General features: G+C 45.0%; 2 protein-coding genes across 2 annotated transcripts in view; one reads left to right on the plus strand and one right to left on the minus strand.

The window, feature by feature from the left end:
* Positions 1-17,663, plus strand: part of LOC310875852 (pyruvate carboxylase, mitochondrial-like) — a 427,358-nt gene that overhangs the window by 245,194 nt on the left and 164,501 nt on the right. The window lies entirely within an intron of this gene.
* The window catches only part of LOC310875595 (leucine-rich repeat and fibronectin type III domain-containing protein 1-like protein), a gene marked incomplete at both ends in the record, with an annotated part of 29,526 nt that overhangs the window by 6,471 nt on the left and 5,392 nt on the right, over positions 1-17,663 (minus strand). The window contains 2 exons of the mRNA XM_083788887.1: positions 12,981-13,676; positions 15,354-15,515. Coding sequence (XP_083645013.1) covers positions 12,981-13,676; positions 15,354-15,515 — 858 coding nt within the window. The remainder of the gene's footprint in view (positions 1-12,980; positions 13,677-15,353; positions 15,516-17,663) is intronic.

The raw sequence follows: 17,663 nt of genomic DNA on the forward strand, positions 1-17,663 counted from the left end.
TCTGCTGGTCTCTCCTTCCCATCCCCTCTCCCCTTGTCCCCTCTCCCCTTGTCCCCTATCCCCTTGTCTCCTCTTCCACAGTGGTGGAAAGCGTAGCTATAAGTGCATTTTTATACGTAACAATTCTGAGCTATTTGTGCTTTACTCGAGGCATTTCCCATTTCCAATACTTTGCACTTATACTAGTCAAATATTGTACTTTTTTTGCTACACTACATTTATTTGAATGTTTTACAAGCAACGAGACAATGCGACGCATTGTGAACTTGTAGATCGGCTATTTCCAAGACATTTTATACATTTGAAAACTTGTGAAATTGGACATTCTGCATGAGAGTACTTTTACTTTTAAGTACATTTCCATACCAACACTTTCACAAGTACATTTTTAATCATTTCTGACACTTTGAGGGCTTAAGATGACATAGAGTCTATGTCATCTTAAGCCCTCAAAGTGTCAGAAATGATTCAAACAAACAAGGTAATCAAACAATCGATTGTTTGATTACCTTTGGACGCCGAAGTATGGAAATCCCCCTGAAAATAGTCCCATGGCTTGTTGTCAAACCGAAAAAATAATCCACCCTGGTGATGCGGAAGAACAACAAGCAGTAGGGGGGCTCGTAGAGCCCAGTCAAAACCACCGTTCACTTGTGCATTGAACTCATTTTCCCAGAAGCCCTTGCAGCCCAGTGCACGGCTCGATTTCTGGGTTACATCATCATAAAGTGACAGCCTCGTCACCAGGTTCGCGACAAATCCGCTATTTATTTTTAATTATTAAAAAAGATGTGCAGTCAAACTGTTAAAATAGGCCTACTGACGCTGTAAAACATTTGAGTACGTTTCCCCCCCATGCACCACTGCGTCCTCTTCTAGCCTGTCCTCTTCCCTTATCTATCCTGTCCTCCTGTCTTCACTCCCAGACACTCTCCTCTCCTCTCCTCTCCTCTCCTCTCCTCTCCTCTCCTCTCCTCTCCTCTCCTCTCCTCTCCTCTCCTCTCCTCTCCTCTCCTCTCCTCTCCTCTCCTCTCCTCTCCTCTCCTCTCCTCTCCTCTCCTCTCCTCTCCTCTCCTCTCCTCCATCGCTCCATCACCACTCTACTCTCCAAAAATTACTAAAATATACATGGCCCGACTTGTACGCAGTCATACATGCATTCAGGGTGACTCCCTATTAATTGTGTGTAGGAAGTGTGTTTGCCTATTGTACTGTATATACAGTATGGTTATAGATGTATGTAATGTATGCGGTGGTGTCACTCTGCGTCCCTCCCGTATACATAAATTATGTGCAAACACGATTGACATCAGCTGCGACTGCTCGTTAGGCCCTCCTTGTGCGTGACACAGTCACTGTATGCTTGGGAATGCGGAATGAAATGCAAACAGCGTATGTACAACCATGCATATTTCATAGTATTCAAATGCCTGTGTGTGTGTGCACGCAGTGTGTGCGTGTGAGAGAAGCTCTAATCTCGGTATACCCAGCATTTGAAGAGACAGCCAGAGCACTTCCTAAATCCTAACCTACCGTACAAGCCGCGCGTGCGTGTGTGTGTTGGCCGTCCTTGTGCCTTCTAATTATGGTTCAGCCCTGCACAGACAGAGTCAGACACTCTCACATGCACGCACGCACGAACACACACACAGAGATGCAGATGCAGTCGTGGAGGAGGCAAGGGGAATGCTTTGTTCAAGGCCACAACGACACGGACGGGTAATTATTTACCAGAGAGAGATACAGAGAGAGAGATGGAGAGATAAAGAGAATTGGAGAGAGGAGTATAAAATGCCTTCACCCAGCCACCCACCCACCTCTCTCTCTCTCTCTCTCTCTCTCTAGCTACCAGAAGTGATGATGAGGGGACAAAGGGATTTTAGTTTTTATTTGTTGACGAAATCGTCAATATATTTAGTCCTATAGTTTTAGTCGTCATAGCTTAGTCTTCATTTCGTTTTCGTCAGTGGAAAAAAGGTATAGTCGACGGACATTTTTCGCCATAGTTTTAGCCGACGAAAACAACACGGGACAGAGGGACAGACGGATGGCAGACAGAGAAGCATGGAGGGAGGAACAAGGCAATCACGTCCTCCCTCCTCCTCCTCCACCCGTCTGGCGACGTGGCGCACCGCACCGTCTGCCTGCTCCGTATATCACTCTGTGTGTGTGTGTGTGTGTGTGTGTGTGTGTGTGTGTGTGTGTGTGTGTGTTGTGTTTCATCTGTTGGCCTTGTTTACCCATCTGTTTATCAAGTCCCTCCACCACCACCTCTCCAAATGTTCCATTCAGTAGGCTGTATAGCATATAGGCATGGGTGTTCAAGACAATGTTGCCACAAAATATTTCTTGTCAGCAATAAGAAAACATTGTAATAATAATAACTAATAAATAATATATACAGAGAAGTACATGGGAAACAAATACCCCCCCGTTCCCTCTATTATTGAAACTTAAACTGTCCTCCTCTCCTTAGCGTGGCCTCTCCTTCTCATTATTTATATTTTTTCACTCTGCCTCTCTGTGTCTTGTCTTGTGTGTACTACAGCTGACTGCAGCATATCAAAGCAGCTTCCTCTCTCTCTCTCTCTCTCTCTCTCTCTCTCTCTCTCTCTCTCTCTCTCTCTCTCTCTCTCTCTCTGTACATGACAGACATGTTGCTTAATGCCCCCCCCCTCCCCCTCCCTTTCATCTCTGATGAAGGTTGACAACAGCCTGTTGACAATGTCGTTTAAGGCCTCATTACATCTCCCCCAGAGAGCAAGAGAGCAACATCCCCCCTTTCCTGCCTCATTGGCTCTATCTCCCTCCCTCCTTAGTTTGCTACTATACTGCCTGCATGCATGTATCCATGGCCTCCCTCCTTATTTCCTCCATCGATTCCTGCCTCTCTAGTCGTCCTTTGTTCTTTCCGTCCCTTCCACGCCCCTCGCTCTCTTCCCCCCTCCTGTCATTTTGCTCCCGTCTGTGATGCAGCCTCCATTTCCAAGCCTCTCCCTCGCCCAAGGGACGCAGTATTATCAACACGTCTGTCTGATGTCAGCTCTATACTTAGCCAAACTGGGCCTAGGGTAATATAGTAAGAGAGTGGTCGACGCTAGCGTTGACTCCCGTTGTAACAATGGAAATGCGGAAGTGGTCATTCTATCTCAATGGGATAGTTCCAGCCACAGGAGCAATGTTTGGAACTATAGCACATAGTGCTATGAGCTTGTTGATCTGTTATTTTTCAACAGCTAAAGTATAACATAGGCTCTGTGGGTTGACTCCTGTCCGGGCCCCTCCTACGTCTCACCAGGTCCACTCCTCATTATTTTGACAATACTTTTAACTCATGAGAGTGTAAAATGAAACCAACATTTGGTTTCATTTTACACTCTCAAGAGTTAAAGATCTCTTAAGTGTCTATTTGGTATAATACCAACTTTCCATCATTTAGCTGGGGGACCACCTGGAAACTCCTCAAGGACCACTGGTGGTCCCCGGATCACTGGTTGAAAACCACTGTGTTATCCACATTCCCCTCATTTTATGTTTTGGCCGACGGGTTCCCAGCTTGCTTCATGTCTGGCTCATGCCCCATGCTCCTTCCAAGTTCCTACCCTTGTTCAGGCTCATTATTTCTGGAGCACGGAGTGATTCTTTCCCTGTCTTTTCTTATCCTCACAAGCGCTATACTCCACTTGTGAGAGTGGAGTAGACTGTAGAGAAAACTCCCAAACTGTGAAGCGCTGTACCCAACACACATTGAATATTTAGTGCTTAAGCAGCGCACTCTGCTCTACAATGTACAATCTGCATGATAATCCTCCAAGCTGCATCAGTGATCCATAACGACCGCCTGATAGCAGCTGGGTGTAGTTATTGGACTGTTCCCTGTAACAAAAGGAACATGAACCATGCCTGCCATTCAGTAAAGCAGTGGTTCCCAAACTTTTTCACGTCAAGGACCCCCAAATTGACACTCATTAGCCCGCGGACCCCCATTTGAAGAGATATGACAGGGACCCCAATGAGAGAAGATTTTGTACGGCTCTAGCAGAGATTCTCAACCCGTTTAATTTCAAGGACCCAGTTTGACATTGCATTAGTCTACGGACCCCTTAATGGCATTTCTGTAGACTCTCAGAGGTACAGAGTACAGACCCATAAGGGTACATTTGGTTCCAAACTATCATTTAGCTGGGGACCCCTTGGAACTCCCTCAAAGATCCCTAGGAGTCCCTGGACCCCACTTTGGGAACCGCTACAGTAAAGCAATGCAGAAAGCTCTGAAACCATGCATTCGGATATAGACACAACTCTCCAAAACATATCCGAGAGCTTAAATATTTGGCTATTACTGGAAATTAATTTCATGGTAATATTCATTATCCCCTCGATTTTTTTTAGTTAACTAAATTAGGGAAAATGAAACAAATTTTCAGTAAAAGCCAATGGCTCTTTTTTTTTAATCCTATACACTTCCATTCCATTGAAACATTCATTCAAGTACATTTTGAATAACGTACTCTCACTTGTAACAATCTCTTACACAGATTATTGATACTTTTACTTAAGTAAAACAACCAATGGTAAATTGTAAATGGCGCATTTATATAGCGCCTTTATCCAAACCGCGTTACATAGATTGTGCATTACATTCAGTGTACAAATGGAACCAAATGGACCCCTAACGGGTCCATTTGGTTCCATTTGTACACTCTCAGAGTTAAATTAACATTGATTTTACAATATAAATCCGGGTCTCAGAGACAGAAAATGCCATTAAATCGGGGTCCGTAGCCTAATGCATGTCAAACTGGGGGTCCTTGAAATGAAACGGGTTGAGAATCACTGCTAGAGCCGTAATAATCTTCTCTTAAGAAGGACACTAAGTCTTGGGGATGCCAGGATCAAACTGGGATCAAACTGGGATCGGACTGGGATCGAACTGGGATCGGACTGGGAACCTCACATTCCCATCCGGCCACTCTACCGCTGACCCACTGCCGCGCCACCGAACAATGAGAGCACTTCCTCCACCACTGGTCTGCAGGGAAGGGGGGGGAGCGGGGGCTGGTATTCCATCACAGTCTCATTCCCTCCTCCTTCCACCTCAATCAGATTTGCTTCGTGATCTAATCATAGCGATGCGATTAGGAGGGACTTTGCCCACAGGGTGTCAGACCTCCTGGGACATTACAGAGGGGGGAGGGGGGGGGGTGTTGTGTATCACTCAGCAGGCCGCGGACCCTGCCCCCCCCCCACCCACGCACGCACACACAACACACACACACTATAAGTACGTTTACTTAAGTACTGTGTAGTGTATGAGTACTATGTTTTGGCCCATACTTTCAAATGGGCCATTTGAAAATAGCAGATCTACAAGCTCACAAATGGGTTGCAATGCGACCCATTTGTGAGCTTGTAGATCTGATATTTTCATTTTCATTTTTCTTTTTTTTTTCTTTTTTTTTTATACATTTCCAAACTTGAAATGGGACAGTCTGCATAATGAGTACGTTTACCTTTGGTACATTTTGATGTCAATACTTTTGTACTTTTACTCGAGTACATTTTGAATTCCAGTATTTCTACATTGCAGTATTGATACTTTTACTTAAGTAAAAAATAAATGTGAGTACTTTTTCCACCACACACACACACACACACACACACACCTGGCAATTAGCGCAGACGCCATACGTCGCTATACGGCAGTTTTTATTAATTAATATTATTATTGTTATTATTTTTGGCGAGTTCTGATGATAAAATATCTCTAGGATTTTTCCTCTCTTCTCGCCGAGGTATACAGATAACAGCAGTGGTGAGAAAAGCAATAACGAAATCGAAAAACATAAAACCGAAATAATGGGTAGAAATTTCTCTACTATCTCGTAACCATATCTCCCCGCCGGCTGCCCTCTCAATTTCCTCTGTCCTTGCCTCTCTCTCCCCCTCCCTCCCTCTCTCTCTCTGTCTGTCTGTCTGTCTCTCTGTCTCTCTGTCTGTCTGTCTGTCTGTCTGTCTGTCTGTCTGTCTGTCTGTCTGTCTGTCTCTCTGTCTGTCTGTCTGTCTGTCTGTCTGTCTCTGTCTCTGTCTCTGTCTCTGTCTCTGTCTCTGTCTCTGTCTCTGTCTCTGTCTCTGTCTCTCTCTCTCTCTCTCTCTCTCTCTCTCTCTCTCTCTCTCTCTCTCCCTCTCTCTCCCTCTCTCTCTATTTCTCTCCCTCAGATATAATGTTGTGGTTGGGATTAGCCTGCGTTGTGATAACATCACAGAGTCCTATACAGTGGAGATCCCTGGCTCGGTGTTGTGGTATTCTGCCTTTCAATCGGCCCCCTCTACCATTTTCTCTCTATCTGTCCACCGAGACCACTCTCGCCTCCCTCCCTTTTCCGCAGAGCCTCTCCCGACAGACTCCTCATCTCCTCTCCTCCCTGCTTTCCCTCTAATGTGGCTAGCATCCTTTTTTTTTCTCAGTTTTTTGCCTATACGCAAAGCCATCATCCATGTCTAATCTCTCCTTTGAGACCCCCCTAATTCATGCGTTCCTTTTTTCCTTCTCTCGACCCCCAGTCGCACTGCAGTGTGGTTCGTTTAACTTTTTTTGTTTATTTTTTGCAAATGAAAGACCTGCACACACTGATACTCGCACACGCACACACGCCATTATTCGTCCTTTGAGACTGGTTATGTTCGTTTACTCCTTCTCTAATTTTTCCTCCCTCTGTGCCTCTACTCGGGTGTCTCTCACTCTGCAGTTCTCTCTCTCTCTCTTTCTCTCTCTCTCTCTCCCCACATACACGCACACACTCCGACACCAGGGTCTATTTAAATGTCTCTCCTCCCTCTCCCCTCCCCAATGGTCTCCTCATTCTTTCAGATCTGCCCCTCCCCTTCTCTCTCATCTCTGACTCCGCCATCGTGACAATTAAGCCTCACAGTTTGTCTTCCCTCCATGCATCGGTCGTTCTGTCCCTCTAGACGTGTGTGTGAATCTCTACGGTCTCGTCTCTCTGCCTTCCCTTATCCTGCATGTCATTCTGCCTCCCTATCTCTCTATCCGTCTGCCCTTCAATCCCAGATGCCCTCCTCCTCCGCTCCCATCGTCTGTTGTTCTTTCGTCCGTGTGGTGTGTGTGTGTGTGTGTGTGTGTGTGTATGCACTGAAAATCCTGAGCGTATTGAGGCCCTCATTTATCAACCGTGCGTACGCCAAAATATGGGCGCACGCCGAAATTACCGACATTTTCGGCATTTAACATTTCCGGCAAAGCTTGAAATTGAACTTGAGTAGGACAAATAGTCACGTCTGGTCGCGAGCTGGCGTACGCTTTTTTTCTGAGCGGAGCAGCCTTGTCTGAACTGCTGAGAGGCTGTCACAGGCATCTAAACATATATGTATTCACTCCTAAAATGTTTGTATAAAATGTATGTATAATGTATATGGGCTACATGTAAAAAATAAATAAATAAAAATGTTAAGGAATACATGTGTCATATGAAATTAGTAGGAGATAAAATCGCGCAATTAAAAACAATGTTGCAAGAGATGCTTAAGCCATTTAAACAGTGTTTTGCATGAGCGCATACATGCGAGGATTTGGGATGTCTGTGCTGAAATATTTCCATGACGGGACGTTGGAGAGTATAGTGTAGCAGTGCTGCAGCTCAGCTGCGGAGAGTCCCAACGTGCAGGTATAGCCTACTGTAGCCTAATCTACAGCATGAAGGCCGATGTCTTTCTTACGGTATGTGCAATATAATAAACCCGACGCGTCGCTCAATGCCAAATGTACCGTGCCAGGCTCCCAGCGCAAGTGGGAACTGCATCGGAGATATAGGTATATTACCCAGCCAGCCCATGCACCAGCCACATGAGGCTATGGTTTTGGCTGCACATTCATATTCATATAATGACAGCCCGGCCACTGCAGTGACTAACGACTGCGAGGCAATCTAAATAGACTGGCGAACGTCGGAACGTGCATGGTCAGTTGGTCACGGACGGACCACTGTGATAGAGAGAGACAGACAGACAGGACAGGAGGAGCACCTGCAAAACAGCAGCGTGTGTGTGCCTATTTGTTATTTAATTATGGTTCACAGGTTCAGGTTTTCGTTCGTTATATAGCGATATGTGCGTGCGTGCGTGAGGCGGGCAGCAAGGGAGGCGAAGCGAGAGGAGAAACAGACAGCTTTATTTAATGTGTCATGTAGGTGCGTGCGTGCATGACAGCAAGGCAAGCGAGGTGAGAGGGAAACAGACAGGGACCCTGCATGAATTAAATAAAGTTGTAGGCCTACCCTGTCACAGGGTAGGCCTACAACTTTATTTAGTTGTCTGTTTCTCCTCTCGCTTCGCTTCCCTTGCTGCCCGCCTCACCCCCCGCACGCACGCTTTATTTAATTCATGCAGGTGTTCGTGCTTTATTTGTTTAACAACACACCAGTTAGTTGGGCTTGCAAGTTGCGTGTGCGTGCTGTGCGTGTGTATATATGAGAGAGGGGGGTGAGGCGGGCAGCAAGGCACGGGAGAAACCTATTTTTTCATGTAACCATGGTTTCAGGAAACGTATTGCCGTTGTTCATGTCGCAAAAACGAGGGCGAGGCTTGATTTCTTAGGGCGTGCCAGATCAAATTCAGCCGTGACATTTATTAACGTGAGAACAAAATTAAGGAAGGATCAGCTGTTTGCGATCACTTTATAAATGCCGTGGCGACGTGGGTGTACTACGAAACCTGCACTCGAATCTGTGGCAGATTCTACACTCGATTGATAAATGAGGGCCTGAGTGTGACTTCATAACAAGACGGAGCATCCCTATTTACACGGCCCGTGACAGAGGGTGCAGGGCCAATAAGGCAATCATGGAAGGAGGTATATAAGGGCCTGCACACCATTCTTTAGGTAAAGAATTACTTTATTGAACAAACGACAACATCTTTACCAAAATAATGGTGTTGCGGGCCCTTATACCTCCTTCCATTTATAACAAGACGGACATCGTTACATTTGGGCAAAGCTTCGGGCCCACCTCGATTGATGTCCTGTACAGATTCATGTTCTTTTCGTGAAATAATGAATACATAAATAAATAATAGGCTGTGTGCATTGCGAAAATGGCATTTCTGTGATGCTATACAGCTAAAATCCTATAGCCTCAGAAACCCAGACGTTTTTATTTTCAGGGAAAAAAAAAAAGTCTGGGGCCGAGTCCACTTCAATTTGGCATACAGTAGCGCAAACATCGATCACTCTCTGCTGAGTTCTGATTGTCTGCACCTTTGTTAAATTGACGCACACACATACACACTCCTCTCTCTTTCTCTTTCGCTCTAATGAATTAGTCTCATGTCGCGCAGCTGCGTCTAGATTCTCCCAGCGGATCCTTCCTGGGAGCTGCCTATGCCATAGAAAGCATAGGTGGACCCCAGGCTACTAAAAGCCTGACTCACGCTGTGTTAAGGCCTATTCATAGTCTGGATTTTCAGTGATGAGGTGACCACCGCTCCGGTGGTGAGCTGACCACCGGAGCTGAAATAACATTGAGCGGTGGTGAGTAAAAACAGAGAGATGGGCTGGAGCGGTGGCGGTGGTTTGCTCTTCACCGCGGCTCGTGACGTCATGTTGTAGTTCGGTGGTCACCCCACCACCGTAAATCCAGACTATGTATGAGCCTTTAAGAGACTGTGTCACGTCCTCTCTTAAATTTGACCCCATCCCCTTGCTTTTAGGTGGTGTGCAACGCCTCTCAGCTAGACTATAGCTTGCTCCTGCTAATTTTTCTTTTTTTATGCAAGAAGCTGAGAATACAAGTTAGACATATTATATTCAGCAGCACTATATATTCAAACGCGGTGTCTGTGTTCGCATCACCAAGCCGTGACCACATCACGTCCCCCTGTAGTTCTGAACAGAAGTACCAGCCCTGCATACCATGGTGGAAAAAAGTACTCTTACTTTTACTTTTACTTGAGTAAAAGCAATATAGGCTATAGAAATACTGTTACAAGTAAAAGCACGGAATTTAACATCTTCTTGAGTAAAAGTGTAAAAGCCTTAGTATCAAAATGTACTTTACGTAACAAAAGCAGAAAGTACTCATTATGCAGAATATCAAATATTCAAGTTTTCAAATGTTTAAACATATTTTGAAAATAGCAGATCTGGCAAGCTCACAATGTGTCGCATCGCTTTTTTGACAATAATCAAAATCTACAAAGTAACTATAGCGACTACATGTAGTGGGGTAAAAGTACAATATTTGCCTCTGAGATGTACAGTGGAGTAGAAATAAAAGTATTGTAAATTGTAAATACTCAAGTAAAGTACAAATACTTAGTTACTCTCCACCACTACGATGCATAATAGAAAGCACTGCTACTCATCAATGTGTCCACTGCACAAAAAGGACTTAAGCAGTCAACGGTAGACTAGTAGCAATGAATGATTCATCACGTATTACTAATGTCTGCCTGTGTCAATATAATGCCCTGTTAAATGCAAATGTGCTTTTTTCTCCCTCTTTGGAAGACTGCACGGATTAGCTCACACTTGGTTATACGTTATTTACTTTTGAGAGGAGTAGTCCTCCCTCCTTCCTTCCTTCCTTCCTTCCTTCCTTCCTTCCTTCCTTCCTTTCATTTTCCATTTTCCATCAGTTCATGCGCACCGTCCATAGTTCGGTTCATCAATTTGTCACTCTTAATTTCAACCATCCGTCACCCACTCTCCCTCCTTGGCAGCGGGCCCATTCGTATTATCTCCCAATGATATGTAAGCTCCATAGCCATCCATAATATTCTCTCTCGGTGATAAGCTTCAGACAATTTGTTTCTGATTTCCCAAGGGGGGGAACAGAGCTTCGGTAAACATGCCTTCACATCATATTACTCCCTTAAATGTCAAGTTAACATGTCGGCGCGGTTAATAGGATATGGCAGCAAGCGTCACCACATTGACCTGTTAAACCTCTCATCTGCATCAACATTTTTATAATGCCTCCTGTCTCCGAGTAAACTTGTCCATCCATGTAAGACCGCGGGATGCAGGTTTCATATTGAATGTGGCATGACGTGACTTATACTGGAGGCTTAACCCATTTTGGGCGGGAACGCCTTTTGGTGTTTCAAGCATTATGTTATACTATAGCTATTGAAAAATAGCAGATCTAGTGCTGCGCTACGAGCTTGTAGGTCTGCTATTTTTGAGAAATCGTGAAAATGCGCCGCAAGTCTTTCAATATTATTTCAGAGCGAACGTTTTTAAACTCAAATCTTTGCTTCTGGGGGGTCCCTGGAACAACATATTTTGAGATGGAGGTCGGAGGCCAAATACATGTAATACTGTACATTTCTGGGGGTCCTTGACATGAAATAGATTGAGAACCACTGACGCAGAAACATAGGTTTTTCTTTCCAGAAAACTGTCATGATTTAGTAGAATCGTCCTCAGACCTAAATGGGTTAAAGGGCTGGCGAGGAGTCACAACGTGAACACAAATCACATCGACAGTAAGGCGATAAGCGCTAGCTTGCGCCTTCAGCAGGCTGGGATTTGATGCCTTTTCCACATTGTTTGAGCCTCTTGGCCACACATTCCAACAGACTCGTTCTCCTCCCTTCCCCCCAAACCCCACCTGCTGTTCTGCCTCCACCAGCTCATTCCCTCTCATGCATATGCACTAGTAGCTACACCCAACTGTTGAGCTGCGGTGTCATGCACGGCTCCAGATAAATGTTTAATTACCACACTCCCTCCATCCTTTAATGTCTCTCTCTCTCACTCTCTCTGCCTCTCTCTATCTCTCCCCCTCCTCCCAGCTATCCATCCGGCCATGTACAGTACAAGGTTAACAGTTACTGAGCAAAAGTGCCACGCTGATACATATTTCATGGTTTTTGTTACAAAACAAGACGCCTGGTGTTGCGGCTGACGCAAGCAACCCTTGCTGTCACAAAATGGTTGCCAGAATGTAAGTGACAGCCTGTCACTTATGCTGATCTTTAAACGTTAGGGACTTTGACATGGGCTTTTCTCTGCAGGACACCCAACTCTTGCCCATAGCGACTACTACTATGCAACGTTTTCCAGGAAAAACATATAACACTGACGTTTGCTGTTGCTGTTTAATTGCACTTTGAGCACAGAGCACTTTATGAGCATGATAAAATAAAAGGAAACATGTTTCCCTAAGTCTCAGTCTATAGACGTTTTTACTGCATTTTGTTATACAGTGAGCGAGTGTTCTGTCAAGTTTTCCTCATTTTATAGTAAAAAATATATAAAATAGGACTTTTCTGTTTGGAAGTATGAGCTGTCAAGGCCAGAAAGTAGTTTTTTAGGCTTTCCCGCATAACTTCCAGATACGATGATGGATGTCACACGCACGCATACCCCTCAATAGGCAGCCAAGAAGCCTGATGTATAACTACAACTTTGCCTAACCGTCGTGGCACAACATCAGCTTAGATGAAGTGTTGGGAGGGCTGCAGAGATTTGATCGTGCAGGCCCGCTGGTTTTTCACTCATCTCCTATTGGAAAGGTTATAAACCTTGTCTGGAAAAAGAGATCGTCGATCTTGGACATAATTATGACCTTAATGCATGGTAGATATTAGATAATCTTCTGCATGTAATGGATATTTGTATATACTGTAGCTATACCTAACAACATGAACCCTATAGCATCCTAATTCTCGACATGCCATAATAGGTGAACATTAGCTCAACGTGGTGGATCTACACGCTCACACCCAAGTGTCACGAGACGACCGCAGTGAGCTTTGTACAGTAGAATGGAAAAGAGACGTGGTGTATAGATGGAAAAAAGAAGCAGGGGTAGTATAGCCCCTGCTGGGAGACGAGACGCCGTCAGCAACGCTGCGCGAGTTTAAGAGATTAATGAATAGAACAGAGGGGGGTACGTTAAATGACTATAGCAACACATGCTTTAAATAACAACAAATACGAAACATGTAGAACTCACCTGTAGATGAGCGTCTCGTCGGCGGTGCAGTTGTACTGTATCTGATACATCCAGACCATGTATCCTCCGGCCGAGCGCCCTAGATCCCACCGCACCTGTGCAGAGGTGGACGTAATCCCCTGCACGCCCACCCTCCTCTCGTCCTCCTCGTCTCCCTCGCCGTCCGACGCCCTCCCGTCCTCGCCGCCCCCCTCCTCGCCGCCGCCCGCCCCGCCCTCTTTCGTTAATCCGTTGTTGTTAATCCCTCCGTTTTTCCCGGCGGTGGTGATGTCCGACGAGCCGGGGGGCTCGCTCCGTAATATCCCGTTGGTGGCGTTCGTCTTGGCGGTGTTCCCGCCGGCGGCATTGCCACCTCCTCCTCCGCCTCCGCCGCGGTGAGGCAGCGGGATGATCTTCAGGTCCACGCTGGCGGTGGCCTCGCCCGCCGCGTTGATGGCGATGCACGTGTAGGCGCCGTCGTCCCGCGCCACGGTCACCAGCAGGTCCAGGGTGCCGTTGGCGAAGGAGCCGGTCCGCGACGAGTTGGCCACGATGCGGTCGTCCGGCGACACCCAGTGCACCACCGGCTCGGGGTCGCCGATGGCGCGGCACTTGAGCGTGGCGCGTTGGCCCTCCAGCACCCACAGCTTGTGGGTGTGCCGCGTGATGAGGGGCGGCTCGCACGTGAACTCCTCCTCGGGTATGGACCAGAAGTACCTGCAATAAGAGAGAGGAGATGGGGGAAATCACTATGTGACAAGAGGAGTTAACAGGCAATTATGGGCACTAGATTTAGTTGATTGGGTATGGGCGTGCGTGCGTACGTGTGTGTGCGTGCATGTGTGTGGGTGCACGCTACAAGATTATCCAATTAATTGAAAACATAATCGATAGAGTAATCGCTATAAGGAAATAGCCGCATCACTAGAGTATGAATGAAACCTACTATAATTAGTTTGAGGCACATTGGTGTGGACACATACAGGCGTATATATTTAATGGCATCCTGAACTTGACAGCTCCTATACTGTGCAGAGACACTCGTCAAGACATCATGTACAATGCACAAGTAATACTCTGGAGATGGCCTCACTTCTTCTGCCCTGCCCACGTACAGGAAACTCACAAGAACTTGACTCGATGATAGAGAATGCTGTCATGACCTTTTTCACAATGCAAGATATTCCGCACAGTCACAGCCCGCCGCGCAAAGCCCTCGACGAATGAGACCGCATTGCAGTGAAATGGATGGGGAGAGTTGAACTCGGAGCGGAGGAGAAAATGGTCCGTCTGGTTTTCGCTGTTTCCCTAGTGTTCGTGGAAGAGCTTTCAGTAATGGCTAAGCTGATTCAGTGGACTACTATAGGTCACTAGGATATGAACATTAAGCTGATTCAGTGGACTACTATAGGTCACTAGGATATGAACGTTAAGCTGATTCAGTGGACTACTATAGGTCACTAGGATATGAACATTAAGCTGATTCAGTGGACTACTATAGGTCACTAGGATATGAACGTTAAGCTGATTCAGTGGACTACTATAGGTCACTAGGATATGAACATTACGCTGATTCAGTGGACTACTATAGGTCACTAGGATATGAACGTTAAGCTGATTCAGTGGACTACTATAGGTCACTAGGATATGAACGTTAAGCTGATTCAGTGGACTACTATAGGTCACTAGGATATGAACATTACGCTGATTCAGTGGACTACTATAGGTCACTAGGATATGAACATTACGCTGATTCAGTGGACTACTATAGGTCACTAGGATATGAACATTAAGCTGATTCAGTGGACTACTATAGGTCACTAGGATATGAACGTTAAGCTGATTCAGTGGACTACTATAGGTCACTAGGATATGAACGTTAAGCTGATTCAGTGGACTACTATAGGTCACTAGGATATGAACGTTAAGCTGATTCAGTGGACTACTATAGGTCACTAGGATATGAACATTAAGCTGATTCAGTGGACTACTATAGGTCACTAGGATATGAACGTTAAGCTGATTCAGTGGACTACTATAGGTCACTAGGATATGAACGTTTCTACTATAGGTCACTAGGAAATGAACGTTTCTACTATAGGTCACTAGGATATGAACGTTTCGCTTAAAGCCAATGATCAATGTGACAATGTGTTGTGTGCTGCTTGTAAAATCGGCTCTTTTTTCTCGACTCAGATTTGGCGTCGAGTAGAGGTGCTCCGATCGATTTGACGTGGGTTTTGACATAATAATATAATTCTCCCCTTATACGCGGCACAAGATCGGTATCGGGTCGGTCATGAGAAAAACAATCGGTGATCGGGATCGGTCCCCTACAAAACCTGATCAGAGCACCTCTATTATAGGCTTTAATGGCGTGGCGTTGGCGTTTACCTGGCTGCCAGGTGCGAGGGCGTGGCGCAGGTCTCCATGTCGTCTCCGCGGATTAGCCGCCGTAGCCACAGCAGCTCACAGTTGCAGTGCAGCGGGTTCCCCCCGAAGTTGAGGCTGATGATGGTGTTGTAGGGGGTGGGGCTTATGGCGCCAGTCTGGGACCTGGTGACAGCGGCAGGAGAAGAAGGAGGCATTTTGATGCATGTCGATTTGGTTCGGCTGATGCTGTGAAGATAAAGTGTCCGACTACCTTTTTTTCGCTGACAACTAAAATGGAGACTAAATGGAAACTAAGCTGATGACTAAAACTAAGACTTCAAATAAAGACTTTGTCACATCAACACATAATAACTAGACTAAAATGTTAGGAAGGGACAAGAGGTTGTAGATCGATGGTTTACTTTACAGAAAGCGTAACATCAGTCATATCGAAGGCATCAAGGCCTGCCGAAATACATTTTAGTCAACTAAATCAGCTGTAGATTTCGTCGACTAAAATCTTATGATATTTAGTCGACTAAAACTAGACTGACACTAAGACATTCCAGGTGACTATAGAATGTGACCGAAAATAAATGAAAACTATTCAAGAGACTATGACTAAAACTAGAATCAAAATGTGCTGTCAAACTCAACACTGCACTGTTCTTGTATGATTATGGTGAAGTATGGCGTTAAATTGCGAACGCCGAAATATAGCGAGTATAGCGGCGATACACCGATCATGTCATAATAAGCAAACATGAAAGCTGAAAACGTGTTGCAGCGCAAACAGGTTGTGAGCTTTGCTGTAGACGAGGGAGAAGATTGGGGGCCAATTATCCCACTTGATGAAGTTATATTGTGTTTAAGTGCAATTAAAAAATGCATATAACCGTGCCATTGATAAGCAACTGAAAGATAATTCCAGAATAATGCTGTTGTCTGATGAAGAAAATAGTTTTTTTTTAATTGACGCCTAATTGATGTTTCTCAGCACTTATAAATGACGTTAAGTGTTTGCAGCTTTTCATCTTGCGTGACGGAAATGAAAGGATAAAAAAGAATATATAGTCATAATATGTTGATGACTTGGCATCAATAGGTCTGTAAACAGCTTGCAGCTTAAAAAATCTGACGGATAATTGTCTAAACAGTCCATAGAAAGCTGCTAAAAATGAGGCCAGCAGCTCATTTCAACAAGATTGCTGTCATAAGCATGCGCTCGCCTCGGGCCGCGGCGAAATAAAAAATGAATAACATGACGACGTTAAGGAAAACCGTACTCGGCAACAACTTATTTCATAAGCAATGCTTTCTCCTCGCAGGCAATTTATGCGCCTACTGTACAAAAAGCAGCCCAAGACAAGCTGTAGAAAATGCACTGAATCTGCCAGTTCATAAAAGGGCTATTTATGAGATAGCCGTTTTAGCTTGCATAGACATCAAATGGCTATAGCTCAGGATATATCTCAAAATGCTACTTCAAAATTACTTAGGGTGGTTCACTGGAGTCATGTATTATTTTACGGCACGTCATTAACCCATGTTGAACCAATACTGTGAGGTACTTGTCATCAAAATCTATGTTTCATACTAATGCTATGCTAGAGAGCAGGGGGTCTTGAATACATATAAATGGGAAAAAACATAAATATAAAGAAACCAAGATGGCTTTGACCCTGCCATCTTGTTGATCCCCATGGCTGTGTGTGGAGAGAATAAGCACAGGTGGGTAATTGTAAGTGCTTTTGTAAAGATCCCCCACAGTACCAGCTAGTGGGGTCCCGATAGAAGAATAACTATGCTCCTTGCAGTGGAATGTTGCATTCCAGTTGAAATGTTAGGAGGGACTAAAACTAATGCTGCCATTTCATTATGAAAAAGGATAACAAGGCGAGTATAGACCTCGGCTGGTACTGTATGTACTGGGCGTACTAAAAGATAAATGCTGCTAAATGGGAAACACTTTTATGCATTCATGTAAACTGGAACTCTTGCCAACCATTACTGCCAAAAAAATAATAATAATAATAATAGTTATTTCTTTTCCATTACAGTTCTCTTCCATGTACACGCCACGGTTATATAGTTTCTTTTCATCCAATTCTCATCTGCACAGAAAACAATATTGCTTTTCCACATTGACTCTTAACATTGCAGGCATTCCAAGGTAGTAAGATACAATTATTTTGAAAAAGAGAAACACAAGAAATAAAAACAGGTTTTTGTGTGGATAGCTCTTTGTGAAAATTCCCATTTCTATTACAGCTAGTGCAGCCCACGAATGGTTGAATCTGTGGGGAACGGTCCCTGAAACAAAAATATCTT

The sequence above is a fragment of the Protomyctophum parallelum genome (assembly GCF_964188405.1).
Source record: "Protomyctophum parallelum genome assembly, chromosome: 18".
NCBI classification, from domain to species: Eukaryota; Metazoa; Chordata; class Actinopteri; order Myctophiformes; family Myctophidae; genus Protomyctophum; species Protomyctophum parallelum.